The sequence below is a fragment of the Falco cherrug genome, chromosome 1, assembly GCF_023634085.1.
Source record: "Falco cherrug isolate bFalChe1 chromosome 1, bFalChe1.pri, whole genome shotgun sequence".
Lineage (NCBI taxonomy): Eukaryota > Metazoa > Chordata > Aves > Falconiformes > Falconidae > Falco > Falco cherrug.
Genome location: NC_073697.1, coordinates 123632637 through 123650761, shown reverse-complemented (window position 1 = coordinate 123650761; position 18125 = coordinate 123632637). Strand labels below are relative to the sequence as shown.

General features: G+C 41.7%; 1 protein-coding gene across 1 annotated transcript in view; it reads left to right on the top strand.

The window, feature by feature from the left end:
• The first annotated feature begins 9192 nt into the window (after positions 1 to 9192).
• Positions 9193 to 18125, top strand: part of SMURF2 (SMAD specific E3 ubiquitin protein ligase 2) — a 66461-nt gene continuing 57528 nt past the window's right edge. Inside the window, exon 1 of the mRNA XM_055727109.1 lies at positions 9193 to 9555. Within this exon, the coding sequence (XP_055583084.1) occupies positions 9504 to 9555 (52 nt within the window). The 5' untranslated portion in view covers positions 9193 to 9503. The remainder of the gene's footprint in view (positions 9556 to 18125) is intronic.

The following is an 18125-nucleotide window of genomic DNA, read 5'->3' as shown; positions in this document are numbered from 1 at the left end:
GACACTTGGACGGAGCTCAGCGTACTAACTTTCTGGATAGACTCTCTAGGAATGAGGAGGGACTTGAATTCGCTCCATATGTCATTTCCTTTCCCCTAATGGCTAAAAAAAAAAAACCACCATTGCTGCAGCCTATATAACTTACAATAGAGAGAACATTACCAGTATAGGAAAATAAAGGCAGGGGGAGGGGACAGACAGGACATCCATGTTCCACTTCTGAAGAACTTCTTTGCAAAATTTGATTTGAATTAAGCAGGAATCTTTCTTCTGTGTAGAAGGATTGCTTTGTATAGCTTCTGAAATTAAAGCTATTACCCCATCTCTATTGAAGTGTATTCAACACCTGCAGCCAGACATGGATTAGAAAAAGAAAATACAAGCAGAGGTGGAATGGTAACAATTGTGTGAGATTTAAATTAAGTCAGAAAGGAAAAACGGAGGTGATTGAGGAAGGTTGACAACAGGGATGTAATAATTTCTAATAAAACCAGTTTTAATAGCAAATAATCCTAGCAATTACTTAAGAAAAACTAGAAGATAATGGCCCATTCCTGCAATAAGCATTTGTCCAGACTACCTTTAATGTTTTTTTTCTGTTCACTATAACCAATAGCATATGCAGATATCTTAACACTGGTGCAAAATAGAAAATTTGATCTGCTACATTGCACAGCAGATTTGCAGCTGTCAACAGAATTCAGTGTGCCATAGTTAACATGACCAAACCCCCATTTTAACTAAACGCAAAGCTCACTTCCTCATAGCCAGCCTACTGGATACTAGACTCACATTGAAATATATTTCAAGCAATATAATCCAAGTTTGTTAAATTTGTGGCAACCAAATTGTGCAAGGCACTTGGCAGAACAACCGGGATATGACATTTGCTCAAAAAAGCCTGAATTTTGCAGTCAGTGAATGAATACATATGCATAAAGGGGCTAGATGTATCTGCTTGCAGGATGATTGCATCTGGTTAGAGAACATATTGCCTGATTAGCCATATTGCCCCTGAATTCTACTGCTAAAAAGAAAAGAAAAAAACCCCAAACCTCCAGTTCTATTTTAAAGGGTTTCAAGAGTGGAATAAAGGAATGATTCAAGACACATGGTGACAGATTTTGCTTTAGGTTACTTTTAGCACTTCACTAGACCCACTAACCTACTTACATATCTGTGCTGTTCTTCTCTGGCATGCAACCTTGCTTTATAGTTGTTAGGATGAAATAATTTCAGAGATAACTTTATCTTAAATCCTCTCAAATCAATTTCACAGTGGAATGGTGGGTGATTCTGTTAAAAGAAAACATGAAAGAAGCTAGCGCAGACTGTGGATGGGTTAGGTATTTCTGCAGGTCAGAAGGTGTTAGGAATTGATAAAAAAAAGGATTGTTGTGCTTACTGAACCTGCAAATGCTTTTGTATCATGATTGATCTTATTTATGGATTTATTTTTCATGTAGTTTATAAATATCTACAGACTCGTTAACATAAAACAAAAACAGTGTGAGTGTAAGCAGTACGCATGTTTTAAGAAAGCTCATTCTGAACCTCAGTGGTTGCTTCCCTGTGACAGAAAGTAATCATCTTGTGGAGTTAAGGCTCTGTTAGCTCTTTTTGTCTTTCAGCCTGGCAGATTTAATTACCTGTAGGAGTACACGATGTTGTTACAATTTGATAAATCTCCTAGAATTAATCTGGTCTCTTGAATGGAAATCTTTGGAAGTAACTTGTATGAGACATGTGAAAATTCACTTGCTTGAAGAAACACGGAAAATCAGAACTACCCCGAGATGCTTGCTTTCTCTGCCAGCATTAGACGGGCAGAGGAGTCCGTTGCCAGCGTTGTTACCTATCCGTATCAGTGTTTGTCTCTGATATATACCCATGGTCCCTGTAACAGTTTGGAACACGATAAATTAGTCCTCTTGAAAACCTCATCTTAACCCCTGGCATGTGGAATTCTGTGAAGCTAAAACCATGATGTTTTAATCCCTAAATATCTAGATAAGTAAGGATGGCAAATAAGAATGAGCTAATTATGCTAAAGTATTAAGGCTTATCAGCCAATGTTCTAGGGCTTTTTGGGAGTCAGGAAAGCATCTCTGCTTTCCTTGGCTGCATGAATGGAAGGTGCATCACAGAACATTTTTTACTTCTTCCAAAGCATTAAATAGTGGCTATGGCCCAAGCAGGATGTTAACTAGGTAAACAAAGAGATTGATTTAACATGGCAGCTACCTTCCCATGTATCACTGCTGATCAACAGTGTGTAAGGGGTGAATTTACAGCAGCAGGACTGAGTCAGCTTTTGGCATGACCGTCAGTGGCACCCTGCTCTCAGCATCAGTGTAATTAAGACTCAGGGAGACTTAGAATATAGGAGATTTTACAGCTCATCTTTTGCAGACAATAGAACTATTATTTCAGATCGATGCTGGGCCATGGGGGATAAGGAAGATTAGGGAAAGTTTGGTATTCCTTTAGTGGCTAAATAATATGGCTTGCTTAAATACAGTGCTGTATGTCAACTCCCTTAAATACTTGTTTGGGCTGACAGTCTTCCTAATAACACTTCATTTGTCTAAGCTGCATACCACTGGGACAAATACATGCTGTGTCAAGTTGAATCAGACAATATCTGGAGACAGATGTTGTAGTACGGTAGTAAAGTAAATTCTTGATACATGTCGCAAAGAGGAGACTGTTTCTAACCATCTTATTCTGTAAGGTCTTTTATGAACCTGTTTATATTGCCCAAAAAAAGCTAAGGATGAGATTCTACAGTTGTTTCATTCACAGAGCAACATGATAAAGTCCTGCTGCAGAGCAGTTGCATGATGGAACACATGGTTCTTCAGGAAACCTTAGTAATTTTAGTTGAGATACTTAGTGTGTAGCTCTCAAAGCACTTGACAAAGCCAGTCGTCCAAGAGTCTGGTAAAGAAACTATTATCAACAATACTCTATGGATAAATAAGTGGAAATGATGGAAGAATAAAGGAAATATTTTTCAGAATGAGACCTTTTTGGCTCAGGACTTTTGAAGACCTAATTTGTACTTTGAGTCAGCATTCCCATCGATGTTGAATGTAAGACAAATCAGGGAAAATATTTTAAGCCTGAGATACTTCATTATGCTTGAAGACTGAAGCTAGGCTCTGCCTTTTGTGCTGGGCTGTTAAAAATCCTATGCAAAGCCTGCCGTTGGGCTATGGGTTGTGAGGCACTGTACAGCACAGAATGATGTTGAGTTGAGCCAGACAGTGGGGCTGCAACATGGGTGTAATCTCTAATTTTTTGCCCAAGCACCAGGACATGGTTTCTTACAATAATTTACCTCTTTCAGAAAGTGAGTTTTAGGCTCTGGCTAGTAATAAAATGCAATGCAATACATCTATTTATTGTCTGTTCAATGCCTGTCTCTTTAAAATCTGCCCTTCCTCTTCTTCCTCTAAAGTGGCATTAGGATAGTGCTGTCCTGCAGGACATGAGGAAGAAGTAACATGGCTAAAGAACTGCACAGAGTATCTGTGCATCAGTTACTGATCTGTTCTGGATGGATGGACTTAAAGTTATCTTAGTGACTAACCACTGGAAAATCCTGTGATATGGGAGCTCATGCATTTTTTTGTAGCCACAGCTGCAGTCATTTCCCTTCAGAGATGCATCATTTCCCCAAGACACATCCTGTCTCAGAGGGCTATGGTGTCTGCTGCTCCAAGCTTCTGTCCCCTCTCTCAGTAGCCAGACTATGGGTGGAGATTTCCTTCCTAGTTTCTTCTCCTGAAAAGCTTCATCTCAAGCTCCAGCTTGAGAAATGGATTGAATCTTGACCTCTTGCATAAACATTGTCTCTGCATGCCAAAGGGAGTCTTAGTGAGAACCAGAGCCCCTGTCTAGACGTGCTTCTTCATCGTATAAGTCTGACAGGTATGTCTTCCATTGCTGGGGTAACTCTCTTCGTCTCTGAGTAGTAATGGTGCCAGAGTTAAACCAGATACTTAAGCATGTGCATCTGAATACATTAATGTAGCTTGTTTGCTTCACCAGCAACACAAACAATGCTCCAGTCTGATAATGTTCATAATCTGCAAAGGGAATAAAGGAATCTTGTACAAAGTGAAACTACCCATTCCTACTCTGTCTGCCTGAAATGCAGAAGCGCTTTATACATGACTTCAGTTAGCGTTTGATTCTTTTGCACAGAAGAGTGGCATGAGGGTAACGTTGCCTCACGGAGGGCAGAATTCCATTCAGGAATGGGGCAAAGCTATGACGGATCTGCAATGAATTTAGGAAGTACTACAGTACTTTAGGAATTTGCTACAGTAAGAAGTTAACGATTGGCTTAGAGAAGGATTAGAAGAAAAAACCTGTGCCAAAGAGGCATCCTAGGAGAACGATGCCCACTGCAAGAAAAGATGTTGATGGAGCAGGTCAAGACTGCTAATCTAGTCTAATGACTAGATCTTACTGAGCAGTGTGTTGGGACATCATCCTAGGTAAGGTCTGCTTGTTAGCAGGCATCGCAATAACACGGTAAGAGGAAGCCCTTGCTTTGAAGAGCCTTGCTGTGTTAATGGTAGAAATTGGCTTGGGACAGACAGTACATGCTAGTGAAAAGTACACGGCAGGCAAACAAACTAAGGCTTGCTTCTTTAAAAGGATGTTCTGCAAAGTGATAAATAGGAATGCTTTGAAAGGGAATGACTTAATCAGGCAAATTAAGAAAGAGGCAGGGAACACTGGTGGCATAAATGTTCAACATTCTTCATATTTATTTTTTTTTATTCATTTTTTTTTGCCAATGTCAAGAAAGCTTTACCAAAGGAAAAAAAAAAAAAAAAGGAAAAATATCGATGTGATAAGAAAGGGAACAGATGTGTAAATATTTCAAGTTTATTTCTTTTCAGATTAAATTGGACCTGATGAATTTAAATCTTAATGGGGTTGCCCAAGTGTATACTGCTGCAATACTTTTCTTCTCAGAACTACACCATTAGGTGGCAAAAAATAGGCATTTAGCATTAACAGTTGTACATACAATGGAAATACATCACAGAGAAAAAGGAAATGGAGGTATAATTCTCTTCTGATCAATGCTGTCTTTAACTCAAATGATCTCTAGGGGGGGTGTCTATAATTCAACCACAACAGGCTCTGGGGAATTTAGTAAATGATGACTAATAGAAAGAAATACAATCCAAATAATTGTAAATATCATTATTTAAAGAAATGTCTCAGAAAAATAGTTTCAACCTTTTAACTTACAAAAGTTTAATAATAGGGGCAGAACTCTCTTGTTTTCTTGATATCATCACAGAAGCTGGGGAAGAATGTGATACACCACCAGGCAGCAATCATTACTGCTGAAGGAATGTGCTGTGATTAAACCTCTATACAGAAAGAAATGGAATGTAATTCGTAAATGTTGATTTGCTTTGAACACACACCACATGCTGAAGAATGAGTTTCCAGTGTACTCTTCCATTTCTAAACATGGAGAGGACCTCACCTCCAAAAAATTAACTACAACTATCTCCTTCTAAAAATGAACAGTATTTGGTTAAAGATGTTTGTTCATGATTCCCAGTGTCCAAAACCACTAAATCCTTTGAGAAATATCTGTGAATGCAAAGCCTTTTTTTTCTTCCTATTGGGAAATTCAAGAAATCAAAGCCCTTTTTTGTGCAGCTATAGAACAAAAAAAGTTTTTGTATTTCTAAATACTTCTTCAAAATTTTTGCTACTATGGTATCAGCTATTTTGTCTTTATGGACTCCTCTATAATCCTGTCGGTGTCCTCAAGATGCCCAAGCTTACCCTTTTTCTATATGTTTCCTCTAGCCCTTGAGACTGTGCCCCAGTTGCTACCTTCTGGCTAAAGAGGACTGAATGGGGCTCCCTCCTGAGCCCAGCACAGGGCTGTCATCCAAAAGTGAGCTGCAGGGTGATGCAAGGCACTCCCTTCCCTCCGGATTTGAGCTAGCTACCTCATCTTGAAAGGATTTGTTGCTCAATGATATCAGCCTAGAGTGAAATATGGATCACTTGTCAGCAGCTAATAATGATATTTGCTTGCTTATCTCACAAGATCAGCACTGTAAAGCATGAAGCCTTTTCCCACCCTTGAAATGGAACTGCATAAAGATGAAATTTCCTGTAAACTGTTGGCTACTAAAACCTAAAGCAGGATCAGCAAGATATCTATTCTATTAATCTGAGAATATTTTGAGAACTTGGGGGATAGCACTGGCACAAGAAACTCTTGTTCATAACATTCAAGTGGAATTCTTGTGTTGGAAAAATAGCACTTTCAATCATCAGCTACTGTCAGTGTCTTTGGTCTCTTACACTTGCCTGCAGTTCCTGGCGCTTTGCAAGGCTTCCTGACCTCTGCTCTCTGCAAATCTTCAGCAGATCCCTCACGGAGCTGCTCATCTTAAATTCTGCCTGGCAATTATACTCAGTGATGGGGATAATGAATAAAAATCCTGATTTCCCTATGGAATTGGGAGATACGATGGGACAGAAACATCTGCAGGACATCCAAGGTGCAGTCACTGTGATGCTTATACAAAGCCAGATGGGAAGAAGCGAGCAGTTTGCATCTGGTGCATCCGTCTGCCCAAGTGCAACCTGATCTAGGTCATTTCTACTTCTCTTAGTCAAGAGGGGACATAGTCCTGACCTAAATGGGACACGTATCATGCCTGCAGGTGCTAATGAAAGCTAAAGCCCCTCTTCTCTCATCCTATTAAATACATACCTACTGTACAGGACTTTCTTATATGTCACTGATGCATTTCAGCTGTATTAGTAAACCAGCTCAAGACATGTAGGCTATTTAAAAATAAATAAATAAAATGAAATACTGCACATATTTAAAAAAAAATGCACAGCACTAGCAGTAATCTTGCAGACAGTGCATTGTATATAGCGAACCAAATGCACAAACTGTCAAATAATGTTCTAACACTTGCGATATATCACGGTATTTTCACTGAAAGGTGAGCAGCCTATCCAAAAATCTTAGAAAAATGTATAGTTCAGCAAGCTCCTTTCTGAAAAGCAGTATGAAACTAATTATACTTCATGACTTTTAAAACACTTTTAATGAAAGCATTAAAATGTTCATATACCTACCGAGCAATAAAATACTACATTTAATCCCAATAGGTTGGTTTTTCTTTAAGTATTGGCATTGCAATTAATGTCTCACACACTCGTTATCCATTAGAGAAAGATCATGTGGCAAGAGTACTATGTTTAACATAACACTAAATACTTTTCTGAAATTATATCAGAATTATTGAATGCTGGGTCCAGAGTGCTGCAGGACCCCAGAAACAAATGATGACCGCATGTTAGGAAAGATCTAGAGTAACCTAAAAATATGTTAAGTAGTTGAAAAGTAGCTTTATATTTTGGTTCAGCAGTGACCAGGTAATGTTGCAATATTTGCAAACCATCAGGCATTTGCTTTATATAGTTGGTTTTAGAAAAGGATAATGACCTGGCTATGTGAATTCGCAACAGATTGAGACTTTAATGGTATGACCTTCAGTTATGTAGGCTGATTTTCTTCTTTTTTTTTTTTTTTCTTAGTGCAGGAATCAGGACACCTGGAATGTCTTTGAGGTGTGTATGATTTTACGTAACTATTACCTAATAACTTTTTTAACTGTTTCAGTGCAGCATATAAGCCATAGAATCAGCAGATACATTGTCTTTTGTAGTAAGTGAAGTTTAGATTTCACTTTTCACTTTTTTCAAATTCTCTTTGCTTGAAGTAAGTGGCCAAGCAATTAATTGGCATTTTCTCTCATGCTCTGTCTATGCTGTAAAGAAAGGTTCATTTCTAACACATTAGCTTTGCGTTAAACAATTAGGCAGGCAACGGTACGTCCTGTGTGAGGAAGGGATCCCAGGTCCCAATCCATGAGGAAGGGATCCCAGGTCCCAGTCCCAGGACTCCCCTGCCCCTGGGTGATGTGACATTGGAACAGCAGCGACTGCCACTGCAGCAGGAAGCACTGAAAATTCCTACCTGGAACAGCCTGGTGCTTAAAAGACACTTTGGGAGGAAGGAGATGTGAGCCCACATGCACCAGCTGCGGGGAGGGCTCTCATTTTGAGGGGGGAAAGCTTTGACAGCCACATCCCACTTCCAAGGCCTTCAGTGGGAAAAAACCCGTTCCTTGCCCCAGCTTTGATTTAACAAGGCCCAAGCTCCGAGCTCTGCCAAGGTGGGACCACTCCAGACGTGCTCATAGCTCAGTTCCAGGTACATCACTCCAGAAAGTCACCCCTGGGTGTCCAGACCTTATCAGCTGCCTGAAGCACAGGTCACATTTTCATCCTATGTTTGGATCCCAATCCGTAGGCTGGATTCTACCGTAGGCTCGCCCATGCGACGGCCCTTGACAGCTGCCTCAGGAGGAGGAAGGCAGGGCAATGACACTGCCAACTGTGTGCAGAGCATCAGTAGGAATAGGTGCGCAGTTTGTCAGCTCACCGCAGCTGCCCTCACAGCTTCCCCGGGAGCTTTTCCCACCCTCCAGAGCCCCTGCGACCCCGTGGAAAGCTGCAGCTTCGTGTGGGGCTGGGAAAACTCTGGAAAAAGTCACCTTTCCTCCAGCACGGGAGTTAAATTAGGCCACACGGCATGGACGAAAGGCTTTTTTTAATTATTATTACTGTTTTTTGAGACTGGGGCTCACAGAGATGGGTGCAGACTCCCACAAAGCGCCGGCAAGAAGCCAGGCGGGCTCCAGTGTGGGGGGCCAGTATGTCGCCCCCCGCCCGCGCGGGACACGGCCCCACTCCCCAAGCATGGCCGCATGTGTGTCAGCCTGGCTCGCAGTGTCGACCGTAGGGCCTGTAGCCATGGGTGCCTCCTCCCGAGCCCCACGGCAACTCACCCCCGCGCCCTCCCCAGGAGGACCCCCGGCCCCTCTCCCCCTGAGGAGAGGACCCCCGGCACCCCCCTCTCCCCTCCGAGGAGAGGACCCCCGGCACCCCCCTCTCCCTTCTGAGGAGAGGACCCGCGGCGCCACCTGACGCGGCTCCCCCCGCACCGTCCCCGGGGCGGGCTGCGGCTGCCCTGCCCGGCGGGGGGCGCGGGGGGCGGGCGGGCTCCCCCGGGGGCAGGCCGGGCCGGGGGAGGGGAAGCGAGGCGAGGCGAGGCGAGGCGGCCCGTCTGTCCGCCCGCCGTGTGGCTCCGTCCACGGCTTTGTTGTGCTCGCCGCCCGGGCTCCGGGCGAGGGGGCGGGGAAGCGGGGAAGGCGGCTGCGTCTCCTCCTGCGCGGACCCGGCCCCGCTCATGGCGACGCTGGGCACATCCGGGCTTCTCCTCCTTCTGCGGCAGCTGCCGCTGCCCTGAGCGCCCAGCCCGACTCCATTGGCGCCTCCCCTCCCCCCGTCTCCCTTCCCGGAGCCAGAGGCAGGGGGAGCCCGGGGCAAGGCAGCGCCGAGCCCGCGGAGCGGCCGGGGACATGTCCAACCCAGGGGCCCGGCGCAACGGGCCCGTCAAGCTGCGACTGACAGGTAGGGCTGCGCGGGCGGGCTCCGCCGGGGCCTGCCGCCGCCCGCCGCCGGGGCCGGGGGCAGGGAAGGGCCGGGGGGGAGCGGGGCGCAGAGCCCGGCCTGGCGGGGCGAGGGGAGCCCGGCTGGCGGCGCGGGAGCGGGCTCCCTCCGTGTGTCTTTGAGGTTGAACCTGGGGCCGGAGGCGCCCCTCAGGCCTGGGGAGGGGAGCGGAGCGGGGCGGGGGGAGGCGGCGAGCTCTGCCCTGGCCCGCCACGGGCTCCGCACCCCGGGAGCAGCCCGGCCGGGCGGGCTGCGGGGCCGCCGTGCTGGGCTGGGCCGGGCCGGGCCGTGGTGCCGTGCCGGGCCCTGCAGCCCGATGGGGCCGCCGGCGTGGGGCAGCCCCGGTGTGGCCGGGCACCGCCGCCCCCTCCCGCCGCCCCGGCTGCGCTTTTTTTTCCTTTCCCCCCCCTTGGTCTTCTCAGTGTAAACTCGAAAGAAACTGTCACACTCTTTGTTTTGATCTCTTTGTTGTTACTTTTTTTTTAATTTTTTTTAAACCAACTTCCTCAGTTGAGACTGTGCACGCTTCGCCTGGTGAGGTGCCCTCTTTCAGAAAACCGCTTGACCTCTAATATTTTAAAATATCGTAAAAACTCTTCACCTGCCAGCTGGGAAGGAAAATAAGTTGTTTTTATGTACCTAAACAGTATGTCCTTCTCCATAGAAGAACCCAGGTAAACAGGTTTAGGAAAAAATTCTTGCAAGTTCTGCTAGAGATCACTAAAAAAAAATACAGGAGACTTTAAAGAAATGAGCCAATTCAGAATATTGTAAGTCCCCCAGCAGATAAACCCTATTTTGTATTCTACAGTGTCGGTGGGTGAAGGTAACCGGCTAGAAAATAACAGATAACGCTATAAGCACTCTTCCCTGCATGGAGAGGATTTAACCAGCTTGCAAAACAAATGTTTTTAAGAGCACTGAAACAGTTGATACATTTAGGTTTGGTGCATGAGAACTATTTCCAGTTTCATGCCTAATAAAGAGACGTGTTTTCATACTTGTCTTTCCTAGTCTGTTATTTTTATGGGGAAGGTAAAAGGTATCTGCTTATGTTTTACTTTGGAAATACTTGGATTAAATTTGTAAGGTGGTTTTCATAGAGATTTGCAAGTGTCTGTATATTACACTTAAAAGTCTAAAATAAGCATAGCTGGGACTGATGCATAGAACAGTGCTGCCTTGTTTTTACAAAGTGTTTTGTAGCTTTCTCTTCAGGTTATTGCTTTTTTGATGCAGTGCTTTAATACTTTTTTTTTCCTGAGCAGTGAGTGCTCGGACCGGCTTATCTTTTGAAACATTAAAAATGGTCCATAGCCTTATGTAGAAGCTTGGAAAACGCTGTTTAGGGAGTTGTCTTTTTCACTTTTGGGTTTTGTGTTCTATTTTGTTTTATATTTATTTTATTTCTGTGAAGGATTAAGCATAGAATGAAATCTATACTGTCTGTGACAGTATAAATGTGTTACGGGGAGTGTGTGAGCAAGAAATAGGCAGTAGTTTTACATGCTGAGTTGTAGTTGTGAGGTCAGCCCCTAGAAGAAGCAGGTAGAATCATCTTAAGGAATGTTGCTGCATTTTTTTGTCGTCTTATATATTTGGAAGGGAATATGCAGAGCACAGGACACAGGCAAAATTGTCTGTCTAGGGACTGTTCCAGAGTTAGCAGCCCTTGCAGCTGCCGAGTTCTGGTACTTGGAAGTTTACATGAAGCATTGGCCTGTTCCTCCAGTTAAAAAGACTTGAGTTATTTTATGCTTTAGCTAATTGTGAGTTGCTTCATGTCAGGTCGTTTGTTGTAAGGAAGCTTTACATGTTTAAGAAAAACATTGAATTTTATTAATTCAGCTGACGTTGTCAGTTCTTGCCTAGGAATAGTTTTAAGTGTTCTGTGTGGTTTTGATTACCCTTTTTGATTGGAAAAGCAGTTTGAGGGCTCTTGAATTCTAAAACTGTTTGGAATTAAAAGAATCTGTATATCCAGTGTTTTTAAAAGTTTATTCTTGAACTGACAAATGCTATTCAATCTTAATTTTCTTTGGCTGTATGAAACTAGCAGTCTTCTGTTTTGGCTTGGATATTTATAGGATTAATTCTGCAATAATTGTATAATGCTTATCTTTTCTGTTCATTATCTCTAAATTAGATGGTATAGATTAAAAAATGGATTTCGAGAACTGGATTCAATTAGCAGTTTTTCAGGACATAAACATTAAAGGTTTAGATGGAAGACATTGTTTTGACTGACTGGATAAATGACAGGGTAATGTTTGATGTGAGTCCAAGAACTGATCTGGAGCTAGTGCCCAACTTCTCAGTCCATCTTGAGGAGCCAAATAAAATATTTAACCTAGGCCTCATTTTGCAAAAAAGGTTGATTCTTTGTTGGGACCTTAAGAAAGTTCTGAGAAATGTTTGGCATACCTTTACACTAAGTGTTTAACAGTTTATTTAGGTCTGGGTTCCATAACAGAGAAAAACCACAGCAGTGGCATACTTCTGCTAAGTTTTTATTTAGTTTACAGTGCATCTGTGTTATACATTTCTTATAAGACGTTATTCTTTTGCTCCTAGGTTTAGTTGTCTGTCATAAACATCACTTGAATCTTTAGCAGTAGGTATGTTGATGCTTTCTGCACCATTTTGAGCTAGACAGTCACTGGGTAATTGTTAATATCCAAAGATCATGCCTTCTGTGATGCTTTGCTTATCTAGTATGAGGTGTAAATGCTTATTTCTAATTAAAATATAGGCAGTGTCATTGAAATTAGCTAAAGTCTAGAATTGCACTAGTCTTCTGCAAAATTTCTCTTAGCAGCTTGTAATAACGTTACGCAAGGAAGCTGTGATATAAGGAAGGTTCCTTCAGCTCTGACATTTTTACCACCATTTTGGCTAGTCCTGGCCTGAGTACATCTGAGTTCTACAAAAGCTGCAAGGTCAGTCAAGCCTTCCATTCTTACTGTGATTTTTCTCAGTGTTGTGTTGGATTTGTGGGTTTGTAAATACGCTGTACTCTCAGAGAGAATGTGTTGTTATTTCTTTCATCTTCCATGCTGAATTGCACTGATCTTACACTCCTCAAAAAAAATTGAGAAATGACCATTGCTTTCAGTTGCTCAGTGAATCTTTCATGTCTTAATCTGTGCATTATCTAATGTTAAAATAGTTACATTTGGCTGCTTTCACTTCAATGACAGTTACCTGAATGAAGTTCATAAAGCTGTTTTTATCAAGAACAAAGATACTTTTTAATAGTGGGTTGAAGTCTGCAAAACTACGTGAGCTCTAGAATATACTGGGTTGAATATAGGTTAGTGCATGGGTTTAGTTCGTGTGTTACAGCTAGCGCTTGTGTCAGTGTAGTTAACAAGTAAGGATACTTGGATAGCTGCAAAGCGCAGTTACGCTGTACCGTAAAAGGGGGTAATAAATATCCCATGGATAAAACTGGAATGAGCTGGAAGAGTTTTGATGGTAAAGAGTGAGAGGTAGGCCTGAAGACTTGTTATATCTGGTTTTCCTCCTCCTTACTGTAGGCTTTCAGGTTTCCTGGCAGGGTTTGCTAATCAGGGAAATAAAAGCGCTGGGTGTTGTGTTGTAGAAAATGGACAGCATCTCACCTTCTGTCCTCCTCTCTCTCTTGTTGATTTTAGTGTCTATTCAGTCCTTACAGTACAAAGGTGGTACTGTACTGTAAGGTTGTAGTGTTGGAAGAAGAAAGTGCTACTTTTTTATTATTAGTTCATAGAAACTCTTGTTGCGATGCTAATAATATTTCTGGAGAGACATAACGGATTATTTAGAAACAGCCAGAATATTCTTGAGTTTTGCAAAATAAAGTGGAATCTCCAAACCTGGTTTTTGCAGTGGCTAAATCTAACAGTTAATACAAATGGAAACAGTGGTTAACCGAAATCCTGAGTTCTCATTAGTGTTGTTGGAAGCAGTACTGAAGTTCATGGGTAGCAGGGCCTCATGGTAGGAGCAACATTACTGATTGACTGATAAAGTAGCTACCTGTATTTTTAAGTAGCAAGGCTGTGGCTTCACAGTTCACTTAAATGGAGTGCAGTTTTAGGTCGGTTTAAAATCAGAGTGCTATTGCTTTTTTCCCTTTGTAGTCCCTGGCTTCACTTTTCTGGGCCCTCCCTTGCGTTCACTCCAGCAACTGTGTAGCTATGTGATGAGCTGAAAACTCATCCTACCAAGAAAAAAAATGGGTTTTTTTGCATTGAAGGAGAGGGATGCACACAAGAAGCCAAAAAGAGGGCAGGACTGACTCTTACCAGCAGCCTATAGTTAGGTAGGCTTTGGCTAACAATAAAACAATGGGGTTCCTTCGTGCAAGGTGCATTTGACTTAGTGACACATGAGTTCGTAAAAACTAGTACTTCAGAAATCAGAATCAGTAAATTACATAGTAGGTGGATTAAACTGGTGCAGTTATAACAAAGTCAATAGGCATGTGTCTGATCAGATTGTATAGGGATTTATGGGTGCTTGGCCCTCAATATTTGCATTGAATTATGAAGTGTGTATATATATGGTTTTTATATATGCAGTATATAGTTATAGATATTTATGTACATATAAATCACTTGTGGATCACACAGATGCTAAAGAATTGTAATGAACAACTGAGTATCAATGTAGAGCAGTCTCAGCTGCTGGTTTCAATGGGATCAGCTTATACGACAGCTTTATTCACTTGGGTATAAAGTTAGCTATCTGTGTTCAAGGATAGGTAATAGGGTATTGTGGCAAGGAAAGCAAAGTTCAGAAAAGATTTAGGGGAGGAAATCATAGTAGGAAAACAGTTCTACAAGAGCTCCAATTAAAAAGGCAAAAAGGCCCAATATTCATCTTTGGTTGTAGAATCGGGAAGGTATCAAGTAGAAGCTAGTAGAGGATTTACATGTGTAGGCAACATATGGGACATATGCGGGAGACATATGGGAAATCTGCAGACAGTCCTAATGTTAATGCTTAAAAAAATAAAGCTGTTAGGGGAAAAATAAAAGACAAGTCCCGGGGGTAGAGAAAAAGGGAGTAATTTTTACCATTTTACTTTTCAGTTGCATGTAAAGAGTTTAAGCTGTCCCGTAATGGCTGTCTGCATAGCTGAGCCTAGCTGAGGTAACTCAGCTAGTGGTGACAAACTATTTTCTATTTTCTTTTTTTGTCTGTTAATCACACTGAAAATCTGATCAGGCCCCAGATGAAGACATTTTGTCTTGATGTCCTTAAGGTGAATGGGTTGATCCTTAAAAGACAACAGCTTTTAATGTTTTTGTTCTGTTTTATCTTGTGGCTTTTGAAGTGTTTCCTTGCTTTGCCATCTTACTTTAAATGACGCCTCACCACTGGGCCAGACCTTTCTTGCGGGTGTTTAAAAAGGTGGGTGGTTTCTTTGGGTGTCTTCCCTCCACTCGTCACAGTGATGAGGTGGCCTGACTTCTGACTTGGCTTAGTGGCACGATATTACTGCACAGGTTATTACGTGCATGCTTTAATATATAAAATATAAATGGTCATGACACATGCAATGTCTGAGGTCATTCCGGTGACTTCTAAGAGGCTGGTAAAGATTAATCTCAGCAGTGTTAGAGAGTGCATATGAAAGTAGCTACTGTGTGGGTCTGCTATTAGCAAAGCACATTTCCTATTTGGGAAAGAGGATCAAAATCTCAAGGGACATTTGGCAATAGCATATCCAAGGAAGCAAAGTGTTGACTGTTTCTTTCTACTTAAATACTTTTAATGAAAGCGCAGATAAGAATGTAACTTTAAAGAAATCTTCATCTATAGATAACAAAGCTCAGGACAAAATTGGCTAAGCATTATCATCAAGAGTTTAAGTGGGGAGACTGATACAGAATAGAGAATAGACGTGCTTAAGATCATAAAAAGGATAAGCCAGATAAAGCTGGGTTTAGAGCCACTATCTTTTGACTTTCTGCCCGTGGCCATTGTTTCTCTTGAGTTTAAATCCACAGAAAACATGGTTCTGGTCTGGGCCCTCTGAGATTTGATTATTTGGAGCGATTCAGGTCTGGTTCTCTCTGACATGCTGTATTTGTGTTGCACTATCAGCTGTATTTCAGCATCCTGCAGATTCATGGTGATTACTTTTTTCTACTTCAAAATACTTTTTTTTTTGCTGTTGCTCACACAAATCAGACTAGGAGGACTGATACCCCCAAAAGTGAGTAAAAAAGTATTGCTTCGATGAAGTGGCGGTCACATTTTCAAAATTGTGAAAGCGTAAGAAAAAGTAGCAGTATGTGAGTGTATGTGGCTGTATCCTGTTGTTAATTTTCTGCAATGACTCTTGGCCAGTAGGTATTTAACACGGCTTAAAAGATTGTTTTCTTGCAGAAAGGGAGAGTTACCGACCATGGCTTTGGTATTGTCAGAGTAAACTGGTTCAATGCGTCCTTTCTATAATGAGTTGTTTCAAATATGCAGAGCATATATAGACTATATAATTTACAGGTCACAGTACAAATATGTGCCCAGATTCTACCATTCACGCTTAAATTAGCATGTGTGGTGCCATCTTGCCGCAACCGTTAGAGTGACAGTGCCATAGGAAAGCTTCCCAATGCACAGCACCGTTTTTCGGGTTGTGCGTGTCCCTCTGTTCCGTCCTGTGCTGTTGCAGGGGGTGGGCTGAGGAATATGTCTTAAAATCAACCTCTTCCTCTCGTCCCCCATCTTTTTAACTGGGTGTAGAGGGGGACTGTTGTCTTTTGGCATGTGTATATGTGTGTGAGTGGTGGCTTAAGTCGGGCAGGTGTTAGCAGAACAGCAGGCTGTGTTTGGGATTGGGGGCAGATCTTGGCTGATCACATGAAATAGTTTTAAACAAGTGACATACACTCATTTTCGTTCTGCCTTGACCCAGATTTTATTATTACTGATGAAGTTAAGTGGAGTCATAACTAATTATATGTGTCATGATACTTCCTTTTAACTTACCTTGCTATTTAATTTGGAGTTTATCTATAGATACATATATAAATTCAATTATAGATGCAGTTCTGCTTGTATTTAATTGAAGGTGGGAATCTGCATTGGTAACACTATAGACATTTTCTCAAAACTTGAGCCAACTTGGTGATTTCTTTATAATACAAATAAAGACCAGGCTGTGCACTTCTAAAACTGCGTGCGTATCATAGGACATGGGGAAAGTAGATGGAGTATACTCAGTAAAAGTTTGCTGTTTCACTTTATAAAATGAAATGAAAAAAAACGCCTGCATGTCTACTACATCCAGGTATTTTTCTTAGAAAACATGTAAATGTACTAAAATTAATCCTCTTCTATTCTTGCTGGGGAAAGAAAGATGTGTCTGGGTTAGAGTACTTTAAAAAATGGCTGATAAAAAAAAACCTAAAAAAAAAGTTAAGTCCTTAAACATGCAAAGGAACTAAACATGTCTGGATAAAACGCATAGAATTACATTCAAGCTTAATTGCCTGGGATTAGAAACTTATAGCATTAATTATTTCAAGCATTTTGGTATCCTTATGACAAATAATTTTTCAATTCAACTCTTGACAGAAATTTTTCACCTTATATTGTTCTGAAATGATTAATTTATGATGCGTATACGTATTTATTTTCAGAGAAAAAGCTCTTACCCACTGATTTCCCTGATGGATTTATTAAAATAATGGTGTATAGCTCTGTATGGAAGACTGTATGCAGGACTAAATGAGTGGCATTGCACTTAGGTGTAGTAATATTAAGGTGTCCTCTTTTTTGTTTAGCAGCAAAAAAAGTACTTCTGTCCTAATTTATAAAAGGTGATATCAGATGTGATATAAGAAACTTTGTAAGATGGGGCTGGTGTGGGCAGGTGCTGTCATTAGGAGGCAAAAGGGGTCATTTTTAAAGGTCAAGCAGGACAGCGGTGGCAAAAGTGTTGAAGATCTGACAGAGGGACATGAAGGGCCTGTAAATGTACCAGGTTTTGTGTCACACTGTAGTGGAAGCAAAAGATGAACACAGGTTCCTGTGCTTGGGCTAAAACATCGAGAATCTCTCTCCTGTGTCTCATGCTGCTGGTTACAACACTGCTTTTAGCCAAGTAGTAATGGTTGCGTTGGCAGTGTGAAAATCTGAAGATACTGAGCATTTCTCTTCCTCATGCTAATATTAATACATACATTTTGAGAGTCACAGAATATATATGTTGCTCAGTACTCCGTTGAAATGGATGTGAAGGACCTTGTCCTCATGTATGCTGGAGTGCATTTGCTCAGCATTACTAGTTATGAAATCAAAAATGACTGGCAGCTTTATGCCTTGGTTCACAGCGTATGACATATTAATTGACCACTCTTTAAAGAAGGGTGTAATGCATGTTAAAGTGGAAATTTTCTACAACTTTTATTTGGAGCATTCTAGTAGAAAGTTCAAAAATGTTTTATACCGCTCTTGCGGAAGATTCTTAGTAATTGAAGCCTGTGAACAACCATAAAATTTTAAGTGCCATCTTTCATATAATTTCAAATGAG